Consider the following 23,087-nt stretch of genomic DNA (forward strand, 5'->3'; position numbering starts at 1 on the left):
AACAAGAATGTGTCAAAATCTTAAAAAAAAAACATGTCCTAAAAAGTAAAATATATTCAACTAAGGCGTTTAATAAAACAACATAAATGAATTAACTATAGTTTCTTTGTGATTCCAACTAAACGGCTAAAACCAGACTCAATAATTTTATTTTGAAAAGTTTCAACGGAAGTAGTGTCTGGTGAAGTTCGAAACTTAATGGTTGAGCAGTTAACAGACGTGGAGTTCAGAGAGGCAGTTTCCAGCTTGCTATTTCAATGCCTCTTTATCAAAGATGATATGAGCTTCAAATGTAACTTATGGCGTTTTTATTTTTTTTATCTTAGCGACATAATCACTAAGTGGCTTTCTGGTTAAAAATGACAGCGTAGCGTGATGATACTTCAGTGAAAACATCCGGTGCTTCCTCGTCAGTCGTGTAGAAGGATTCACTGTGAGATTAGCTGCTGTAGAGACGCGATTTGATGTGTGAGATTGATAAGAACGGCTGAAAATATGTCACCTGTTCCCGTCCTGCCGCTGGTCATCAGCTGTTTCATGTCAGCTCTGGGCTGCATGGCCACACTCAAACTCATCCCTGCCTTCAAAGATCATTTCATCTCAGCCAGACTCTACGGGATGGACCTAAACAAGACAAACAAAGACAAAGTGTGAGTCTGAAACGTCTACGCTGAGTCTTAATTCACTGTGGCGTTACCTCCGGACCTCACTTTCTCTTCTTACCTTTGCAGCCCAGAGTCTCAAGGAGTAATCAGCGGTACAGTTTTCCTCATCATCCTCTTCTGCTTCATCCCAGTGCCTTTCCTCAGCTGCTTTGTGGGCGATCAGTGCACGGGCTTCCCACATGACGAGGTTGGTATGCATGTGTCTGAGGAACCCATAGAGACGTGGGCAACTTTTTTGAGCACTCTTAATAACAAAACAAACAAACAACTTTGAAATAGGACTGAACAGTAAAGCAGTAACAATAAATATCTTGATCAATATCAAGAGATAATGTATCTGATATGTTCCAGAACCCCACAGCATTCTGGGAGATGTAGGCGGAGGAAAGTTGGTCGGATCATCTAACTCAGTCACCCTTTGGTTGCCCAGCAACAATCTGCTGGGTAATGATCAGTTTCAAGACCCCCTGCCCCCAACTTTGGTTACCTAGCAACAACCAGTTGAGTAACTGGCAGTTACAGCAGCAGTTTCAGGTTTTGCCACTTTGCCCCACAGCTGCTTTAGAGTAAACAATGGCATGGATGGAAAACTGTGGCTCAAACGGGAGTTCATGGCACCAGTTTGGTAGTACTTCAGATATTTAAAACAAAAACCTAATCAATAATTATCGCTTTCAACAGTCGTTGATATTGACTGATATGAAACTCTAATATTGTGATAATCTTTTCAGCCATATTGTCCAGCACTTTTAAAAGTCCATTAAAAGTGCCAACTTTGCATGATTTTGCAAATTCTGATAATTGAATGCAAAGTTGGCATTTTTAATGGACTTTCAATGCAACATTTAGAGCAACTTTGCATTAAAAGTTGCTCTAAAACTTTAAATTTTAACAGACAACTGTCAAACATTCATAAAGACTTCTTTATGTTCATGACAGGTGTCATGTCATGTTTATGTCAGTCTTATGCACACCCCTTCAAATAAAGTGTTACCAATCTATCTTTTAATTTGAATATATTTATTCGGCAAGAATCGGTCCAGTATTCGGTATTCCTGTACTACAAACTTTTGCTCGTGGAACAGCCCTTTTCCTTTTTTTTAATTGTATTTCAAGAGGCTTGAAGTGACAATGATCTTATTTTCATCTCACAGTACAAGTTTTCTATAGGAGTTAGTTCTGGGGGTTAAATTGACCAAGGAAATCAAATCATTTTTTGTGCTGCACCAAACCTACCTGGAGTTTGTTGCTCTAAAGCTGGAGAAACACAGTTCTAGTTGACCTTCCAGCCAGATTTTTGTTTTGGTGGTTGGGCAGAAAAACATGATTTTGCCACCAAAAAAATGGCACCACTCCCAATCAACCAATTGGTAGGAAACCAGCTTCAGTGGATGTTATAGAGACTTGGTCAGCAAAGTTTATTTGTCTCAGCTGCCGATCGGTTTTGTTTCTCTCCATGTGTTTGGTTGAGCAGTTTGTGCAGCTGATTGGTGCCCTTCTCGCCATCTGCTGCATGATCTTTTTGGGCTTTGCTGATGACGTGCTGAACCTGCGTTGGAGGCACAAGCTCCTCCTTCCTACCATGGCTTCTCTGCCGCTGCTCATGGTCTACTTCACAAATTTTGGAAATACTGTCATAGTGGTGCCAAAGCCCTTCAGAGCACTGCTTGGGATGCATTTAGATTTGGGTAAGTTGATTATAACATTGTTGGCTTGAACCTGGGGAATCCCAAGATTTCTCTGGAATCAATTATGTAACTTATTCTAAAAAAAAAAAACTATATTGAAATATAGACTTCCTTGTTGAATACTCATTTTGTGACACGGTTCTGTTTTTTGTTTTGCTTTGTTTTGAGACCCATCCAATAAAATATGTCAAAGTGTTCTAAAGTTTAGAAGCTATAATTACGTTTGCAGTCATTGCTTGTTTTCTGCTTTATAGAGGTGTAGTAATTCAATTTTTTGTTCCTAAAACATATTACCAAAAGCACAACTAACAATTGTCTTTCCATGTCCTGCAGGTATCCTCTATTACGTCTACATGGGGATGCTTGCAGTGTTCTGCACAAATGCCATCAACATCTTAGCAGGCATCAACGGCATCGAATCGGGTCAAGCCCTGTTTATATCTGGTTCCATCATCGTCTTTAACCTGCTGGAGCTCAGTGGTTAGTGCCTGTAGATCCTTTTTCTTTTTTATTCGTCTCATATGTTTGATGTTTAACACATTTTAGAAAACAAGCATGCTTTAGAAATAGCTGAGTTGCTTTATAGGATTTTTTTGTTTTTGCATATGCTACAGTCTTCTATGACATAATATCTGCATCCTGCATGTATCTCAGCATGTTTTCTTTTTCTCTGCTGTGCTTTTATAAAAACAGGGGATTACCGGGATGACCACGTCTTCTCTCTCTACTTCATGATCCCTTTCTTCTTCACCACATTAGCACTTTTTTACCACAACTGGTGAGTTAAACGCAAAACACTATTTTCTGTGTTCGACAATGCAAACTGGCACCTAGCTTACCGAAACCTGCGTTGACGCAGGTATCCCTCGTCTGTGTTTGTGGGAGACACTTTCTGCTACTTTGCCGGGATGACCTTCGCTGTTGTTGGCATCCTGGGACACTTCAGTAAGACCATGCTGCTGTTCTTCATTCCTCAAGTGGTCAACTTCATCTACTCGTTACCTCAGCTTTTCCACATCATCCCCTGTCCCAGACACAGGCTCCCCAGGTAAATCACTCGTCATTAATCCAATATAGGTTTTGTCTTCTGGGCATGTTTGTCTTCCTGTATCCATGAAGCTGTGGACCTGAGCGTTCCCAAGGACATTCCTCGATAACAACACCTCTATCGGACTTTGCCGGGAGGCTGAGCAACGTGGTTTCATGGCCCTTTGACGCCACCGCCTTCTCTCATGTCTTTGTTTTGCCCTTTGTTTTGTCTGAATGTTGCCTTTGCCCTAATGTGTCCTTTCCTCTTTTTTGTGCTCTTTCCTTTGGTTTGTTATTTGTTTGTATTTCCTGTTAATTCATGTAAAGCACTTTGAATTGCCTTGTTGCTGAAAATGTGCTATATAAATAAAATTACCTTACCTTACCTTATTGGAGACACCTTAATGCTTTGTTATTGTATGCTAGTTTGCATGAAAGTGAATTTAAGTTTTATTTTCTTCAATAGACATTTTCTTCTAACTTTCTCTTGTCCTTGTTATTGACCATTTTTTGGCACATAACGCAGACGTATTAATCATTAACAAATCAGGTGGACCTAACTCAAGACAAAAATAAATGCTGAAAAGGTTTAGTTGTTTTAGCTATTTTTTTTTATTTTTTATTTTGCAATTTGTCAGAAAACACAACTTGTCTCTGTCCCATGTATACAACACCGTTCATAGTTATAAACAAAATTATAATTATCAACACAGAAAATGTGCAGCATTAGTCATGCTATTGCAATCAAAGCTGAATTTATTTTAAGACTTTTAACACATATTCATCAACAGTGGGGTGCTGTAAAATACTCTTTGGTTGTCAAGCATTTGCTTGAATTTTGCCTTTGTCTTAAAGACAAAGCTTGACAGACTACTTCAAATTATTCTGAACACATTGCACATAATGTGAAAATGCACTATAATTTTATCTAATAGATCTTTAATAATTTAAAATCATTGTTGTTAAATGTGTATCTTTGTCAATTTAAATAAATTCAAATAAATTACTTGGACCCAAATTAGTTCAACTCACTGCTGGCCATGAAGTACCTAAGTATTTTTATTTATTTATTTTTTTACATCTGGTTGTTTTCTTTCTTTCATGTGTGAACACAACATTGCTTTGTCCTCTTTTTTTCTTTTTGCTTAAGTTATGTTTTGATCCAAAAACATTTTTGACATGGTGAAATCTCTTGACTCAAGGATAGTTTTGTACATGGTGACATTTGTTTTTTCTAACTGCTCCTTTTTTCAATGAAAGGCTGGATCCAGACACTGGAAAACTGGGAATGAGCTACTCTAAATTTAAAAAGAAAGATCTCTCCCAACTGGGATTACTCATTCTGCAGGTAAAACTTAACTTACATTTAAATCTCCTAACAACAGCTAGATCCTCTGCTGTCATTTCCTACTGCTCAAGGAGATGGGCCACTCAAATACTTGAACAGTAGTTGTTTTTACCCTCCAAACACAGACTGCTTGAAAGTAGCGACAGCGTATTATTTGAATGTAATGCATGGCTGGATTTAGTTTAATCAGAAACATGGAGTGCAATCCAGAGATCTGATTACCTGCATGTACTGACATTTACTCATGTAGTCAGACATGCACCTGAAGGCGAGGCAGTGGCAGCTTCTGAATTGTGTTCAAATGTCATTTATTGTATCGACAGGTGGCAGAGTTATTAAGGGTGCTGGAGGTGCGGCGAGGCCAGGACGGAGATGGAGACTTCATCGAGTGCAACAACATGACTTTAATAAACCTCGTACTGAAATTCTTCGGGCAAATCCACGAGAGAAACCTAACAGTCGTCATGCTCATCATACAGGTGGAGGCTTGCAACAGTTTTCATTTCTGTTTAACCGTTCCACATTTTGTGTATTTTGTATTGTATCCAGGTTTTCTGCGATAGATTAACACAAAGTAGTGCATAATTCTAAAATAATTCTGCAAATTTTCTTTATACCCTTACATATAAAAATCTGAAGTGTCGTTCTCTGCATTTGTTTTTAAATTTGAGTGATTATTTCGTAGAACAACTTTTCACTGCAATTACTATTTCCTAAGAAGTGACTGAAGCTCAGTCAGATTGGATAGAGCAACTGTGAATAGCCATCAAAAATGACTTCTTTTTTCCCTGCTATGTGTAGGTGCATGCCACACTTTTCAATATTTTTAATATTTTTTAAATAAGCAAATAAAGCTATAAATTCCTTTCAATGCGCTTATATTATTTTTTGTGCCCCAATAAAATATGACAAAATGTGAATGGCGATGTAGCTGGGAAACTTTCAGAGTAAAACAGTTTTGAACTAATTTTGAATTCTGTCTTCTCCTCAGGTGATGGGCAGCGCACTGGCTTTTGGGATTCGTTATCATCTGGTGCGTCTCTTCTATGACGTCTAGACACCTCTCTGTTAAAACTGAGAAAAACTCACCTTGTGGAAATACCTTGCAGGCTTGTGCCTGTCATTTTTCCACCTGCAGGAAAGCCGAAACGCTAAGTTAGAAGCTATCAACAGCAGGAATGAATCCCAACAGGAAATACAACTGGTTGCTTAATTTATTGCAAAAAAATCTGGAGAGTATATATTTGTACTTTTTCTTTTTTTTAGAGAAAAAAAATGTGCAACGAGGTGTCAACTTTCTTCACCTAAACTTGTGAGCAATTATGACCAAATTTTCCAACATGTATGTCCATTATGCATCATAGTGGATCTGCTGTTAATACAAACGTAGAGGAGGAAAATTCCCATACATTGTGAATTAGAGGTTAATGCTTGTTTTTTGTTTTGTTTTGTTTTTCTATTTTGTTCTGAACCGTTTCAGACAGAATTGTTAATGTGAACAAATGCAGTTACATATAAGGAAGCGACACTATAATGAAAATACCGGTTGGGCCGAGGTAAACAGAAGGCATATTAGAATGCATTAACTGCATTATAATATTGCATGATAGTGCATTAACTGCACTATCATCACATGATGATAGTGATGGGATTGTTCTGAAAGTAAAACTTTATGGAGGAAAGTTATCAAGTTGACTGGCACTTGAGAATGTAATTTCAACTAAGGCACTGTTTAATTTTTGGAATTGAGTGAAGAAATCTGAAATAAAAAAAATCTGAAATTATTTTTAGAGATGCGCTTTCTTTATTATTTGGAATGTGTTTATTTTATCCATTCAAAATATGCTGCAGCACACAAGAATACTGTTTTTGTTGTAGTTAACCTACTGTTGTGTAGAGTCAGAATTCTGAGAAAAAAAAGTCAGAATTCTGACTTTAATCTCAGAATTCTGAGATTTTTTGTTTCACCCGAAACATTTTGTTGCACTTCCTCTTTACAACGGAGCTGTTTCCGGCTGTTGCTGGAGCTCCGCGGGAAAGTGTCTGCAGCCCGATCATCAACTTCAGCTCTGTCCTCGGAGCAGTTTACAGTCAAATGAATGAACACCTCTAACAAGCTGTTCTTTACCGTGTCATATTAACCCGTGGGTTCTGTCCCGGGTGGACTGCGCAGTGCTGAATGTCTCAGACTTGCTTTCCTCTGTGACAGCTAGCTCCCAGATGACAGGGTAATAATAATGGTGGTCACTTAGAAACACATGCAAGCGAGACGAAAACAATATTAGAGCCAGCTCCGGTTTATATAGCGATGGCACCGAACAAACGCGCACAGAAGAAACCCCTAAAGGTGGAGTGTGAGTGGGCTTCGTGTGGAGAATCGTTCAGCCAGATGGAAAACTTCTGCAAGCACGCTGAAGCTCATCTCACTGAGGAAGAGGAGGAGGCAGAAGGTGGGTTCAGTTCAGAGGGGCTTGTTTCCAACTCTTTAAAGCTGTGAAGCAAAATATATATATATATATTGATATATATATTTTGTTGTGCAGGGGAGAGAAACTGTCTCTGGAGAGACTGTGGCTTCTGCTCGGTGGATGGCCCTGAGGAGCTGCGGCGCCACCTCCTGTTCCACTGCTACCACACGAAGCTGAAGCAGCTGGGGCAGCAGGCCCTGGACGCACAACCAGAACTGGGCAGCTGCTCCATCGCCTACCACAACCGCAACATCATCCCTGACATCCCGGACAATTTTGTCTGTCTTTGGGAAGAGTGTGAGGTAGGAACTAAATCGCACCCTGGATCTTTTTAACCTTATTAGCAGATTGGGTTTGAGATTAATTTGAATGCAGCTAAGAGGAGTGGACTGCAAAGGCTTCTGGGATTTTACGACATCCACAGGATTCAAGATTGAATCTTATCCGTTTTCCTTCAGCCACTCTATATTTAAACACGTTCATTCACTGGCCATCTGCTTGGTTAGAGTTGAGGATTCATCTTCCACCACCTATCCAAGATTATAAGTTCCGGTCCATCCATCTATCTTATGCATATTCAGTAATTTGAAGATTTATTTTTCTTTCACTTGTCACACTTAAGTTCTCCAGATCATCAAATACATTTTAATAACACACTTAAACGGAGTAAATTACAAGAAGTTGATTTCACAGCATAACTTAATTAGTTTAGTGAAAAATGCTATATAAAACCAGCCTGACTGAAGGGGGGATAACGGGATGTGGCATCAGAGTGTAAGGAGTCCCTTCAGGTACTTTTGATTAAGGGCAATAAGTCTTTTATCTCTCTGTGGAGTCATTTTGTTTCACTTTTCCTTCCAGAACTGTTTTATTTCATCCACACTGGATTGCTTCAACAATAATCAGCCTATTCTTAAAGCCATTCCAAAGCTTGTCAATCAAATTCAAGTGCGGGCTTTAACGACAAAACTTTCCTTTTTTATTGTATTGCGCCATTGCATGTTGAATTTTATTGATACATATACATAAATACATGTTGGCTTCTTTCTTCTGTCCACATCTGCTACAGCAAGCTCCGTACGAAAACCCGGAGTGGTTCTACCGTCACGTCGAAATGCATACCCTGTCCATAGAAATACCGACAGGTGAATGGGAGTTCCCCATACGCTGTGGATGGAAAGGTATTTATTTATCAGAGTGAAATACAGAGGCGTGTGTTGCTGATTGCTTCACTCCCGTTTTGCCCGCCTCGTTATTTTTCCAGACTGCGAAGCTACCGCTAAAGGTCGCCCCAAGCTGCGGGAGCACCTGCGCAGCCACACACAGGAGAAGGTGGTGGCGTGTCCAGGCTGCGGCGGGATGTACGCAAACAACACCAAGTTCTTCGACCACATCATTCGACAGAACGCCATGGAAGGTAGAGCCAGTCAGAGTAATGTCAAAGTACATTGTTAAAACATTCTTGGGCTTGCATTGAATTGGTGCCGGGTGTGTTTGTGTGTGTGTGTGTGTGTGTGTGTCGTGCAGGTCAGAGGTTCCAGTGTTCTCACTGCTCCAAACGTTTTGCAACAGAGCGACTCCTCAGAGACCACATGAGAACCCACGGTCAGTTTCTACCTCAACAGTTGGAGCTTCAGGCACTCGTTCATCTGAATGGTCTTGTTTTGAGAGCGAAGAAACGCTAGATGGGGTTTCATATGTTTCAACAGTGAGCCACTACAAATGCCCTCTGTGCGACATGACGTGCCCGTCGCCCTCGTCGCTGCGCAGCCACATCAAGTTCCGCCACAGCAACGAGAAGCCGTACAGCTGCGAGTATTGTGAATACAGGTGCGTTGTCTTCTCCAGCTGCGACCGTGCAACCCGAGATCGTCCTCATGAACGGGGTTTCAGAGCTTTCTCCTGTTTGCGTTTTGTAGCTGTAAGAATCTGATCGACCTGCGTAAACACCTGGACACCCACAGCATCGATCCGGCGTTCCGCTGCGACGTTCCCGGGTGTGGCTTCACGTCTCGTACACCCGGCACCATGAAGATTCACCACCAGAAGGAGCACGAGGTGAGCGCCGATGAAACGGCAGGAGCGGATTTCATCTGTCCCACCTGAAAAGCCAAGTAAAATTCTTCGCTTTTGTTTTACCGTAATCAGGGGACTTTTACAGCTCGCTACAAATGTCACGTGTGCGGCCAATGTTTCACCAGAGGCAACAGCCTGACAGTGCATCTCCACAAAAAGCATCAGTTCAAATGGCCGTCAGGACACCCCAGGTTCAGGTATGTGTCCAGTTTAAGGAGATCACCATTGCTTTGGAAGTATTTATCCCCTTTGAACGTTTTCACATTTTGACTCGTTTGTTGTTGTGTTAGGATTTTATGCGATAGAAAAACACAAAATAGTTGAAAATTGTGAATCAGAAGCAAAAGGTTGTATGGTTGTCAAGCAGCTTAAGCTTTTTACAATAAATTCATTCAGAGTCAAAATATTTTGTCTGTTCATGTTTATAAAATCCCCCAAAGTTAGATTTGATGGAGAGAGGCTGACCATCAATTTTTTTTAAAGTCCAGACTTGTGATTTTCTTATTGAACCAAATAATGCTTTAGACTTTAGATACAATTAATTTAAAAGTAGACGAGAGCGATACGAAATACATCAAAATTTCTGATGTTTATTGATGCTTTTGTGAAACAGTGAAGAATCTAGTAAAAAATAACATTCCTAAGAATGCCAGTTTGGTTTTTAACATCATTAATGAAAATCATAATAACCTTTCAGGATAAATGATTAACACAGTTGTATTAAATAGTGTTTTGTGGATACAGTTGTGGTTTTCTGATTAGCTCTAATCAACCTATCAGGTACAAAGAGCACGAGGACGGCTTCATGCGGCTGCAGCTGATTCGCTACGAGAGCGTGGAGCTGACGGAGCAGCTGATGAGGGAAAAGCAGAAGAAGTCGGCGGAGGATGACGGTCAGGAGCTGGAGGACGACCCTGCAGCACAGGCAGCTGCTGCTGCTGCTGCATCACAGGTGCAGGTGCAGCTCACAGGGGTTCTGCTGGAGGAGCAGAGGACTGAGGAAACCCCGACGAGAACGGAAGAAGGCGGTCAGGTGGAGGACATGCTGTACGTCCTAACGGGGGACGAGGACTCGGTCATACTGCAGCTCCAGGGTGCTGCCCAGCAGCAAGGCATGCAGGTGGACTGACCACTGGTTCTAAAACGGGATAACTGAATGCCTGTTTGAGGCAACTCAAACCGTATCATGTGACGCATTCGTTATCGAAGATCATTTTTACCGGTAATTAGACAATTTTTATTTATTCAGTAATATATCAAGACTTTGCTCTGACATATAAACCACAGCCTTTAAAGCTAAATCACTGAAGTAAAGAGAGGAAACCAAGCTTGGTTTTGACTCACATACTTTGAGTCATGAGAAAATACTTGATGTTTGGTCAGTTTGAATAAAGACCTTTTTTTTTTTTATTGTGTTTGTTTCTATTTGTTCTCAAAAACATGCACTTGCTAACATGAATGTAGTTTCTTTCTATTGTTTTCAGCTGAGTTAATGTTTAATTCTGGTAAATCTTCTGGAAGTGTGACACACAATCATCAGAAAACAGTTGTTTTCCTAATTAGCATTGCAGGATTACTAAATCTATCTCTACTTTATAAAATTTGTGATTTACCTGAGCTGGATGTAATTGGAGTTTATATTGAATCTTGCTGCAGAGCTTACACCAGTCATTCAGGATTTGATTGTTGTAAATATGAATTTTTAAGGCAATGATTCCCCTGGTCCTTTATTGCACTGCCCCCTTCTGACTGTTAATAAACACTGCAGCTTTAAAGGTTTAAAAGTGTAACAAGACCAGTTTTATCACTGATTTTTATCACTCAGTTGTGTGAACAAACTAATTTTACCAATAGGACAACTCTTTGAAAAAATACTTCAAATACATTTAAGTGGACTGATGGGTACTTAAATTGTGCTGCAAGTGTTTTTGTTAATAGTTACATTTGATTTTTTTTCCCCCAAATGTAGTTCCTTCAATTTCATTTCTATTCTGTGCTTTAATTCCTGGTTAGATTTTTCAAAATTAATAACCTTTTGCTGCTACGATAAAGTATTAATGTTACATGCAACATTATCAGGAATTTCTATGTCTGCATTATGATAATATTAAGTATATGTTTATTACAGCCTTTTTGTGATGTTTTTAATTTTCATGACTAAATAAGTTTTACTAGTTTTAATAAAAATACTCTGTGCACATGATTTATGAAATGAAGACAAGTCTGATTGGTTCGTCATTTAGAAGACAAAACTAATTTAATTTGCTCACAAAACGAATAAAGGAATGACTGCGATATCCAGTTGAGGTTAACTTTTATCCTTTACGTTCACTTTCTGACTATTCTGCCCTTTTCGTCGTCTTACGTTTTCCAGACGGAGTAAAGTTCAGTCAGGTGAATCAAAACTTTGCCATTAGATCCAGTCCCACCTCAATAGAGGACACAGCATTAGCCGTGTGTAGAAGATTAAGAAGCACTCAGAGCCTGGCTTATGACTTAACTTCCTCGTTCTGTAGTGAACGCAGCTCTACTATCGTTCCTTTACTCTTACATTGTTTTGTGCTTCTTTTAGGATGATTTTACTGGCCAGTTCTCCCATTTATCTGCAAGTTTTCTACAGCGAGTAATGGAATCAGAAGATGGGCTCCATGTTGTTGAATGTGCTCTCATTATTCCTGCTTTGGTCCTTCCATAAAGGGATTTCTCAGGCGCCCGAGTGGATTGGAGAGCTGGAAGTTAGCGGTAAGGTGTCTGCTCTCTCTTTTTTTCCTTCTTCTTCTTCTAACTAGAAAAAAATCTATTTGTCACTCATGTTATGTGCAGGAGTAGATCTTAAATTCTCATAAAAAGTAACCAGTTTTTAAAGCAACATAGTATTTTAGGATTGACTAAAAATACATAGATTTTAAAGGTTTGTAGGCCACCATACTGACACATTTTTACAGTTCTGACCACAAATTCTCTGTGAACCTGACATTAAAGCTTTCTGATGGCCACTCCAAAACATTGTCATTGGCCACTTTTTAATTATTTTTTGCATGATTTTGCATAATTACAGTATGGCCACTGTCCTGTCAAGCTTAACTTCTTCATTGTTGTCTTGATATATTGCATCAATATATTTTCATAAAGTTGTTTCCTCATGATACCATGAGGAGATGGTATCATGAGGATTTCATGAAATGCACCACCCAAACCACAGGATGCTACTACCGCCGTACTTCACAGCTGGGTTTTTCTGTCTCTGGTATTCAAGCCTGTTTCTCCAAAAGTAACGATGAACAATCTGGACAAACATTTCAGCTCGCTTACACGTCTCCAAAGGTTAAGGTACTGGTCCCAAGTGCATTTACAAACTGTAATCCGGCTTTTTATGTCCCTGTTAAAGTAATGGCTTCTTCCTTCCTGAATTCAGTCCATGCTGATACAGGATTTTATTCACCATAAATAATGATGCTCTTTTGCTCTTTGTCTGGGGTTTATGCACACATTTTACACCAAAAATCCTTCATCTCTGGAACACAAAACCCATCTTCTTATGAGCTTCTTAATGTTCTAACTTGGTTATAAAATAAGATTTTCCTCAGTTTATTTGATCAAAAATATTCTTGGTGAATTATTCTCACAGATAACTGTGTATACATTGTGCTCAGATTAGCAGATGCAAAATGTTTTTACTACAGGTGAGACAGAATGGATTCCCCAGCCGGACCTCATGGATGACACCTACTGGTCCGGGTCAGCGCCGCTGTGTTTAGGAGGGTGTAAGGCCCGTCACCAGGAGCTCAGGAAAGACCCTTGTGGCGACTCCAGCTGCTGCTGGCTCGGCTACAAGTCTCTCTGCAGAGGTCAGTCAGTGTCGACTCTTTCATTCTCCATAAAAAAATAAAAAAATAAATCATGGCATACTGTCTTCATTTTGGTTCTCTTCACGTGTCAGTGAACTGCGGCAGGCCTGATGCGGACTATAACGGAGTGGTTTACGGTAACGACTGGTGGGTGGGCTCTGTGGTGAGGTACGCTTGTCGCTCTGGCTTCATCCTGCTGGGAACCCCCACCAGGTCATGCCAGTCCAATGGCCTGTGGACCCCGAAACCCGTCTGTCTCAGTGAGTAAACGATAAAATACGGTGGCGTAAATCAGAAAAGTCTTCAACCAAACAGTCCTGCTGAGATCCCGTCCGCCTGCTAGGGATGTGTCAGCGCGGGAGCATTGAAGTCAGGGAGAGCGAACTGAACGGCACCTGTGACTCCACCTGTGAGAATAAGAGCTACTTCGGCCCTCCCAAACTGGGCTGCTCGCTGATGAACAACTGTAAGAAGAAGGAGACGGGCTGGAAGAGGTTCTTCACGCAGTGCGTCCCGTGTATTTGTGACTGCTCCTTATCATGTGGTGAGGAACGCTTGATATAGTCAGTCTGTTTTCTCTGCACAATCAGATCTGAATGTGCTGCATTATTTCTTTGATAAACGTTCATGCTCTTTTTTTTTGGTATGTGTATTTTTAGCAACTGCAGGCTAATCCTGACGTCAGACAACGAAGTGAAAGTCTTCATCCAGTTCCATGGACACGTCGGTAAAATAAGAAAATATGAACAGATGTTTTCAGCATTTTTCCTTTACTTTCTTAGAATTAGGTTGATACCAGAGGATTAAAACTATAAGATGTGTGTTTGCTTGTGTACTCCGCTGCTCCGCCTCTCAGTCCATCTGTCCTGCAAGGAGCTAAAACACTAATCTTGTTACAAAAGGCAGATCTGCAGTCAGATGTCTATTGTAAACCTTGTTTAAAAAATGGTCTTCATGGTTACTACAATGTTGTGTGCTTTTTAATAATTCATTGTGAAAAACATTTTTGGAATTATATTTGTAAAGTATATTTATTTACATCAATTAAATCATTTGTGTGGAAAGTTTATTGCCATTTTCCTTTTGCTGATGACACTTTCATAAATTCATTCTAGATAAAATTCAGCAAATTTGTTTAATATTTTCTCATATCTTTATATTTTCCTGCACACAGTTTGGATATTTTCCTTTAAAGAATGACTTTTCTGCTAGACACCACTAGGTGTTGCTGTTGCTTTTGTTATCTCACATTGCACAAAGAGAAATGGAAGCAATATTTTAATCTAGACCCAATCATGTGGATGATAGATTGCTTCTTCTCCGCTGCATGTGATCCAGATGAGTTACAGCAAATCACTCCTCTGTGGTGGATTTCCAGGTTCTGAACTTCAGGACGATATGCTCGTCTGCTTTAGGAGTGTAGCAGCCGATTCCTGTGAAAGCAGACAGAAGATGAGGATGTTATCTGTTTGTTTCCAGACACATTTTTTTTCTTTCTACAACAGCACAGGAGAAGTTTTTTATTTCAACAACATGTATAATTTCACTGAAACGGCTTAGGAAAACTGCTTTTCCCAACAGTTTTGGATTATTTCTCTGCACAGCACAATTAACAATAAGTAAAAGAACAAGCTATCCTCCTGATTCATTAAAGCTCATTAGATCCCCCTCGGATCTGTTTTTGCTGAGTCTCCAGGGAGGAAACTCACCCACATCCAGTCTGGTGTACTCTCCAGAGTTTTCAGTAAGGATCTCCCAGTAGGTCTGCTCGTTTTCATCTCCAGCCACTCCGTTCACGCTCTCTAGAAACAAGCCAAAGTTTGGATCCACCTTCACCGTGAACCTGCCGACACAGGAAGGCGAGGGCCGGTTGTTACAAGCAGAAATGGGCCACGGCTTTAAATAAATGCCGGGTTTCCGAGATGAAAAGACCACTTGGTGGTGGGAGGATTTCATCTGGGGTCTTACTTGAAGTCCGGCTGAGTCTCCTGGAGTCTCGACAGAGCTCCGAACAGAACACCCCCTTCCACCACGGAGCTGGAAAACGACTCGGGAGCCGTGTTGGAGAGGTCATTCTCCACAGTCAGCCTGATCGGAAGGGAGGTCAAACCTGCACAGGAATTGACACTGATGCATAGCATATCTCATACCTCTATGGGCTAAATACATTCTCACCAGCATACCTTGGTTTGCGATCGCTTCATGTGGCAGCAGCAGGAGGAGAAAGCTCACTGAGAGCAGAGCAGCAGGTCTTGGAGCCATCCTGTGTGATGTTTCTCCTCCAGGCTTCACATCAGTATTTATAGAAGACCAAGCCCTCATTTATTGGCAGATAAAATTTCACAACCTTCCTCCCACTGCCACTTTACAAAGCCATCTTTTGTTCTAATTTTAAATGCCCACATGAGAGATCATGAAAAGAAAACCAGCACCTGTGCTGTTATCTCACATAGCTGTCAGTCACTGATAATGTTAATATTAAGAAAAGAGTAATTGTTAATGATTAGATTAACAATCAGCCATGAGATTGATTTCTTTTGTCATCCAGTTCCAAGAATAACAACAAAGGTTTCAGATAATCTATGTAAACACTTTACCTCGTTCTTTGATAAAGGTAATAAACACCATCTTGTTCTCCTCGAGAGGTTAATAGACGGAAAATGTTTCTGTGTGCAAGCAAGGAATTTCTTATAAAAAAAGTTTGTATCCCAGTCAGCCTATTTATGGAGCTTTAAAACAAAAACACCACTTTACTCTTTTCCTTTTACATAAAGGCTGAAGAAGAGAAAACTCGCCATTAGTGCGATCTGTTCCAGTCTACAGTGACTTGCACTTTCATTTGTTTCACCTTTTGTTTGTAACGTAAACAAAGCATCGCATAAATGTAAAGTGAAGTTAATAATTAGACATGGTATTCAATTCTTTTTGTTTTTTGTAAATAAAAATCTAAAAGGTTTGGCTTGCTCTTAGATTTACCTCCCTTTGCTTTGATACCTCGCAGTAAAAGAGAGCAGATTAAAATTTGCCGACCTGCATGAAAGGTCACCAAACAGACAATGTGCATCAGTCACTTTCTATCACCAAAGTGACACATATTGGTGGCAGCGTCGTTATTTTTGGTAGTCACATCAAAACTGGTCAGAGTTGATGTGGGGATGTTGTGAAAGACTTGAGGCTGGGGTGGAGATTTTCCTTCCAGCAGGTCAACAATCCTGCATAAACAGCCAGAGGAACGATTTAGATCAGAGCACATCCATTCATTAGACTGAGCCACTTATTGATAACCCTAAAACCCTCATAGAATATGTGGTAAGGCTTAAAAACTGATGTTCATAGATGTTATTTATCTAATCTTACTGATTTGGGGTTATTTTTGAAAATAAGAATGTGCAAAACCTTCCTGGATGGGTAAAGTTGGTAGAGACATGCCCCCAGAAGACTTGTAGCTGTAAACGCAGTATAAGGTGGGGTTGAATACAAATGAATGCCCAGATTTATATAATTTTATTTGTAAAAAAAAAAAAGGAAAATAATGTTCCAGATTGCTGCAAAGTCTTTCCACCAGATCTGCTTCCATCCATTATAGATAACTTTTTATCAATTTGCATTAATCAGAACTGAATTTGCCTGCACTGCTTGATAGAATCAAATACTAATATATTCAGCTTAATGTTATTTTGTCGTATGATTGCATTTTTCTTGCAAAGTGTCCTGAGGTGACATTTGTTTTCAATTGGCGCTATAAATAACCTGAATTGAATTTGTTTAAGACATAAAATCCCAGTAAAGTAACGTTTGTGTAAATGAGGCAAAAATGTAAAAAAAAAAAAAAAAGTAAGGATACCTTTGTGAGTGGTTGTGTAAGAAGAATCTTTGATAATAGCAGCTTTAAAGAGAGCGAGATGGGTTGGAGGACTCAAAGTGTTCACGAAGCGACCTGGGAGCTCGTTTTTAAATTAGTCTGATTAAGAAGCAGGTGCGATTGGCTAAAAATGGGCTCGATTTCCTCTCAGGGGTGATGTAAGGCGTGTAGGGCCCGCTTGAACGCGAGTAACCCCGGCTATTTTACCGAAAATAACCCGGGCACTGCAGCATCAGCACCAGGCAGCTGCGCAGGTGCGGCCTTTAAAGAGACAGACCAAAACCTCCCTCATGTTTACTCCGACTGTCAGCATGTAGCGAACCGTAATCCATCAAAACTGACTCATCTGTGTGGATACATTTGAACATTATGTAAAAAAAAAAAATACAAATAAAAATAACCAAATTGACTTTATTTTTTATTTAAACGTTCCTTTTGAACTTAAAGCAATCCCAGGAATTATAATCCAATTTTTTTTTTATCAACAACTTTTATGCCGTAATATTTGATTGTGATGGAATTTCTATTTACAAATTAGGACTCTTAAAAAAAGAAAAAAGAAAAGAAAAGAAAGAAGTACAAAAAAAATTCTATTTTTTATTTTTTAAATGATCTACTTCAGTCAAGTTAGGATTGCGACTGGGACTCAGTAGAACCAAAACACAATTTCCTCTTTCAGCATCTTCCCCAGCAACGCCCTGTATCCATCCCAACACCCAGCGTGCGCGCCCCGCAGACGCACCAACCGGTTAAAGAGGAAAGCGGCGGCTGCTCCGTCAGGCTGCAGCTGATGATGCTGCTGAGGCATTTGCAGCAGCGGCGTCTGCCTGGTCCGGTGCTTTCGCTTTGATCCCCGGTGCCAGCTGGGGGGTGGGATAATGGAGACTGTCGTGCACGTCGAAGCCTAGGACGCTCGTGGACGCAGTTCATGAGTGGAGTATTTCCTTTCCGAGGGGGAAAACATAACATGCACCCCGCTCCCGCGACGAGTCTCCGGGATGCAGTCGTAGTTTGAGGCCGGGCCGGACATGATTTTAATCTCAGGGGCTGCTGCTGTAGAGGATGCGGGATGATGAGCGCCGCACCCCGAGAGATGCTGATAAGGATAATACAGCTCGGCCCTTTATTTCCCCAGAGCGAAGCCGGATTTTAGCTGGACTGTAGTGCACTCTGTGAACATCCTGTTTGTTGTGGTTGTTTTTATTTTATTTATTTATTTATTTTCATTATTATTCCTGCCCGGGACTGCGCTGGAGATCTGATGCTGGAGGATTGGGCTGTTTTGTCTGAAGAGATCAACTGAACGCTGTTGCTCTCACAGAACCAGGACTGAGCTCCTCACCTGGTCCTTTCAACACAAAATAATAAGTATGTTACATGTTTGCATGTGAGAGTGTGCGTGAATGGGCACTGTGATGCCAACTGTTAAAGCTGCTTCAAAGATATATTTACAAATCAGGCAAATATCTCATTAACCCCCCGAAAATCCTCGTTGTTTAGTCAGTTTCTGTCTCTTGTGCTTGATGCAGGTTAACAGGTGCTTGCCACATTAAAAGTCATAGCAGATAACTGGACCACCTCTCTACTGCAAAGCTGCATGGATTCATGTGATTGCCATATTCCCCCCATGGTTTTAGAGGTGACTTTTGTTATGGCCCCGTGCTGTTCACATGTCCTGCCGTTTGGAGCTGAACATGGAGTTCTCTCCCCGACTGAAAGGCCATTAAAGTCAGTTGGGCATGGATTATAACCGGGCCGATAATGGGAATTCGCTAATGGCAGCATGATCAATAGAAAGTCACAGTCAGTTTTCATCACCGGTTATTCTCATGTAAGTTACTCCATCATGCTAAAATAGGCTGAAGTGGGTCATAGTAGCGGGAGAATACTACAAGGACATTATGTGATAGTGCATGTGTCCAAAGAAAGTGTGTGCGTTAACTCATCAAAGTACAACAGGATGACCATGTAGTCGATTGGATTTTGTTTCTTTGTATTTATGCTGCAGTCATTGCAAAAAGAAAACTCACTCTCTGTATTCCTCTACTAGTTTCTAAAGTCATTTATATCTAATCTTAAGTGCCTCAAACCACAATATCGCTGTTATTTAGATTAAGACACCCCAAAAATGTAAGGGTGTGCTTTTATTTTGCCATAATCATAAGTGCTTACTTACAATGTTTATTTAACATGTTCAATATGTAGTTTTCAAACAGCTTTCAGCATTCATTGTAATTAATACAACACCGCCACTAGTTAATAGGGAATTTCTACTGCATGATTTCACAAGAGACAAAGATTTTTTTAAGCACAAGGGGGAAAATCCCCTGCTAATTCTGCTTTCTGTGCATTTGGCTTGGTGGCATGACATCGCAAGAGACGCAACAGCTGAGCTGATCAGCAATAAACTGTTTGGTACAAACAACTTTTACTAAGTTTTGACATACATTCGCATCATTCGACTTGTGTTTGAGTAGAAAGGGGAGCCAGAGTTTGGTCCTGATGCCCCCATCCAAGCATTGATGGATGGATGAGGAATCTGAAGCATACATGATGAAAATCATCTCTTCATACATTTAACTGGATAAAATAATTTTATTCTTGCTTGAGTTTTTCATCTGAATAGTTTCTGTTCATGGTGCAAAGATGGTGTGGGTTGTTCTGCAGATGCACGTATTGTGGGACTAACTAGCATTGGGCTCTTTATAAGTCTCTGTGCCCAGCATTTTTCTTTTCAGTTTTGTCGATCCCAGGAAGAGAAGCCATTGTTTTGACAATGGCGAGCGAGATTTCAAATAAATAAACAAACAAAAAAAGTGGAAGTAGGACAGGAACCGACATTCTTGTCCCACAAATGTAAAATTCAGGTAGCAAGTGATGAAGCATTTCCGCAGGAAACTAATATTGGGACATGAAGATTATCTTAATGGAACATATCGATCAGATATGGTTTCTATAACTTGTGAATGATCCCTGAGGATCTACGACAATGATTTGTTGCCATTACAGTCTGGCCTGTAATGGCAAGACTGTACAATTACATCAGTGCTTATGAAGCACTGATGGCATAAACACATGTCGTCAGTGCTTCCATGTGTTTATTGTCGGCAATTATTTTCTGAAATTGCAGCAGTTTTCCCAAAGCCTCTGCTTAAAGATGAATATTTCCTTGTTTCTAATGATAAGGACAAGTTTTGTCTGAAACATAAATACAATTCAAATGTTTTGCTGCAGTTTTAACAGGCAACAAGTAAAACCTTTGAAGGATTAAAAACATAAATAAAGAGGAACAGGAAAACATGAAATACACATGCACATACGCCAATTAACTGTGATTATTTACCTGATACCTTATGTGGTGTCATCAGCGGAGCTTTTTAAGGGGTTGGTAAGATCTTAATTAAATTAGGATTTACAACAAAAATACCAAAACAAATAGAAAATCATTGTAAAAGCATTTTCTGTAGGTGACAAGTTATATCTCAAGTGATTTTACAAAAAAGTCTGGAAAGACACTTTAAAGTATATTGGACTATTTCTGTGGTATTTGGTCAGAAACAAGTTGTTCGTTCTGCTATACAAATTTATTTTGTTTGTTTTTATTTAATTAACAAGCACTTTCCCCTCTCAATGGATACTAAGCTTGGTTTAGTTAGAGAACATTTCCACTTCTTATTTTTGTTAAAATCATCTAATCAAGCTAAGAATTTCCAGCCTGTCTCCAGGAGTGTGGGACTCATTAGAAGTGTTAGCTGTAGCATGTGTTTTAAGTCACAAAAAACTGCCATGTAGACTCATTATGAAGCATTTTAATGTATGTAAATGTGTCCTCAATTTGATCAGATTTTGTGCAGTTTTTACAGCGCAGGCTTTTTCTTTTTTTTTTCCAGTTTAACAACTATGAATATTTTTCCAACTGCAGCTCGGATTTGTTCACTAACATAGAGCAGCTTTCAAAATGCTTCTGGAGGTCTAAACTCTGTGTCCTCTCATTAGTGAGACATTGTTTCTTTTACATTTTCTTTTAAAGAGTTGAAAAGCTTATGGATTCTTAAGTATTACATGCCTCAAGTTTCAGACAGGCAGTCTTGTCTGGGAGGGAATGTATGTGAATCAGCAGTACCGGACTGTAAGTGTGCTGCAGGACTGAAACCAGATCCTCACACTCACAATCTCATTGGCTTTACGCAGCTGCTCCACAGACTAAATGGTTGTCAGATCATGCTTAGCACCTTGCTTGGGTGCATCAAGCTTGAATACCCTCACTTACAAGTATGCATTCACATTAAAACTATAAACTTCTGTTTTATTAGGATTGTCACTGTCGATCGCAAATGAAATTGAAACAAAGTGTTATATGCATTTATATAAAGCCTCTCTCTCTTAATTCATAATATGTAGAACTACTTTTGTTGCAGTTACAGCTTTTTGAGTTATGGCTAAACTCAAACCAACTGGATTGGGAGTGAAAAGCATTTTTTTTTAAGTATTGCTACAGATTCCTAATTAAAATTTAACTCTAGGATTTGACTGAGCCACTCTCCAGCTGTATTGTTAGGGTTGGTGTCCGAGTGCAGCGCCTACTGCTGCTCCACCCTCTGTTCTTTTCTATCAGGTTTCTCTCCAGCATTGTTCTTCGTTGTTCCAGCTGTCTGCTGTGTTTCATAATGTTGTTTGTTTATTAATGTTCTCTGACAAACCTCTAAGGCTTTCAAAGAACAACTGGAAATTATTACGCAAAGTTGGACTCACTAATTAGTTAGTAGGATTAGTTGATTTGTGGATTTTCTAATCAGGGATGTGGATTAGATATGCAGACCACATCTTTAACATGTTTACTTTGAAAACAGTCTGTCATGCCACTTCACAATTACACCGTTTTGTTGGTCTTCATAAAATCCCAACAAATTGTGTTAAAGTTTGTGACAAAGTGTGATAAATCTCAACTTAATCACAAGAGGTCTAGAAAATACATCACATTATTAAAATAATATCCATAAAGTTCTCGGACAATTATCAAGTGGAACTTTATTGCATTATACTCCATGTACTAAGGTCAAGTACCTCATGCTTTCAACATTTACACTTTCAGTGATTAAATGGATGCCCTTTGTATCGTCACACATAAAAAAAAAAATGACAGCAATATTTTTGTTTATTGAGCCTGTCACTGAGAAACAAAATGTGGATGTTCAATTTTCAAAGTCATATTTTCTCCATGATATTCATGCATCTATAAATGTCAGAAATATTTAATTTACCATCTAAATATTTAGTTTACAAATTAAATATTCAGTTCCAAATTAAATGTTTATTTTGCTTGCTAAATATTTATTTGCGGACGAGCAGCTATATAGCGGAAGTGGGATATCAAAGTAAAAGCTGGATTTTGCGGACCTCTATAAACTCAGTTGCTGGCGGGTCTGAATGGTCGCTCAGATTGTTTTTTTTTTTTCCTTAACCATCCTTTCTCATTTCCTACGTGTTAATTGAAAACGTATGCCGTTTTAGCGGCTCTAAAGTTTTTACTCATGCCTTTGCAGAGCTAGTTTCTGTATTGCTGGATTTCAATCACGTGACTCGGATGACGCGCGAAATTCAGATGGAGGGCTAGAGGGGGATTTCTCCGGTTCAAAGCAAAGCAAAGTTGATCAAGAGTATGCTAATGTCCTAAGTAGGCTGGAACAGCCGAGGTATCCGTTTTATCTTGGTAAAAAAAAAAAAAAAAAAAAAAAAAGACTTATCTTATAATCTTGAGGATTTACCCGGTGCCGAGGCGATGCACATAACTAATTACCTGAAGACCTCATATTATACGATGAGCCAGAAGAAAGCTTTCAAAAGCCTGGAGAATACAATCATTTAGTTTCAAGTTGGGTCAAGCATTTAGGATTAAAAGCAGCATTAGATGGCAGTCGACTTGTTTCTGCCGGGTGAGTAGTGAATTGTGCTAAGTAATTTTTTTGTCTATGATAAGGATGCTATCGCTACCCATGTTATTTTATGAGCTTGGCTCTCCTGGTAAATTGACAGAAATAAATGGGCTGAATTTACTTCTGGCCCTCCATGTGCATTGGGTGACGTCGGTGCTACGTCATCTGAA

General features: G+C 39.7%; 4 protein-coding genes across 5 annotated transcripts; 3 read left to right on the forward strand and 1 right to left on the reverse strand.

Moving 5' to 3' along the window:
- Positions 1 to 195: 195 nt before the first annotated feature.
- Positions 196 to 6,514, forward strand: dpagt1 (dolichyl-phosphate (UDP-N-acetylglucosamine) N-acetylglucosaminephosphotransferase 1 (GlcNAc-1-P transferase)). Its single transcript, XM_014983565.2, has 9 exons — positions 196 to 650; positions 732 to 852; positions 2,140 to 2,353; positions 2,687 to 2,833; positions 3,047 to 3,131; positions 3,213 to 3,401; positions 4,643 to 4,730; positions 5,054 to 5,209; positions 5,722 to 6,514. Exons 1-9 carry the CDS (start codon positions 496 to 498, stop codon positions 5,785 to 5,787), a joined length of 1,221 nt encoding a protein of 406 aa, XP_014839051.2. The 5' UTR covers positions 196 to 495; the 3' UTR covers positions 5,788 to 6,514.
- A 200-nt stretch (positions 6,515 to 6,714) lies between these two features.
- On the forward strand, positions 6,715 to 11,573 carry hinfp (histone H4 transcription factor). The gene is made up of 9 exons (XM_014983570.2): positions 6,715 to 7,180; positions 7,274 to 7,500; positions 8,268 to 8,379; positions 8,463 to 8,615; positions 8,726 to 8,803; positions 8,908 to 9,028; positions 9,118 to 9,256; positions 9,347 to 9,471; positions 10,055 to 11,573. The coding sequence occupies exons 1-9, from the start codon at positions 7,039 to 7,041 to the stop codon at positions 10,401 to 10,403; spliced, it is 1,446 nt and encodes a 481-aa protein (XP_014839056.2). The 5' UTR covers positions 6,715 to 7,038; the 3' UTR covers positions 10,404 to 11,573.
- Positions 11,574 to 11,881: 308 nt separating this feature from the next.
- Positions 11,882 to 13,921, forward strand: LOC106915751 (C4b-binding protein). 2 transcript variants are annotated; one of them, XM_014983571.2, is made up of 4 exons: positions 11,882 to 12,016; positions 12,958 to 13,122; positions 13,215 to 13,382; positions 13,466 to 13,686. In XM_014983571.2, exons 1-4 carry the CDS (start codon positions 11,914 to 11,916, stop codon positions 13,684 to 13,686), a joined length of 657 nt encoding a protein of 218 aa, XP_014839057.2. In that variant the 5' UTR covers positions 11,882 to 11,913. The 2 variants fall into 2 exon arrangements, with proteins under 2 accessions (XP_014839057.2, XP_087868711.1); XM_088012585.1 differs by lacking the exon at positions 11,882 to 12,016 and adding an exon at positions 13,782 to 13,921 and having other exon boundaries at positions 12,264 to 13,122; positions 13,466 to 13,666.
- A 204-nt stretch (positions 13,922 to 14,125) lies between these two features.
- On the reverse strand, positions 14,126 to 15,800 carry LOC148155433 (cobalamin binding intrinsic factor-like). Its single transcript, XM_088012586.1, has 4 exons — positions 15,306 to 15,800; positions 15,091 to 15,232; positions 14,832 to 14,965; positions 14,126 to 14,555 (listed from the first exon to the last, which is right to left on the reverse strand). Exons 1-4 carry the CDS (start codon positions 15,442 to 15,444, stop codon positions 14,476 to 14,478), a joined length of 495 nt encoding a protein of 164 aa, XP_087868712.1. The 5' UTR covers positions 15,445 to 15,800; the 3' UTR covers positions 14,126 to 14,475.
- Positions 15,801 to 23,087: the final 7,287 nt, after the last annotated feature.

The sequence above is a fragment of the Poecilia mexicana genome, unplaced genomic scaffold (genome assembly GCF_051168715.1).
Source record: "Poecilia mexicana isolate PSO_F unplaced genomic scaffold, ASM5116871v1 scaffold_14, whole genome shotgun sequence".
NCBI classification, from domain to species: Eukaryota; Metazoa; Chordata; class Actinopteri; order Cyprinodontiformes; family Poeciliidae; genus Poecilia; species Poecilia mexicana.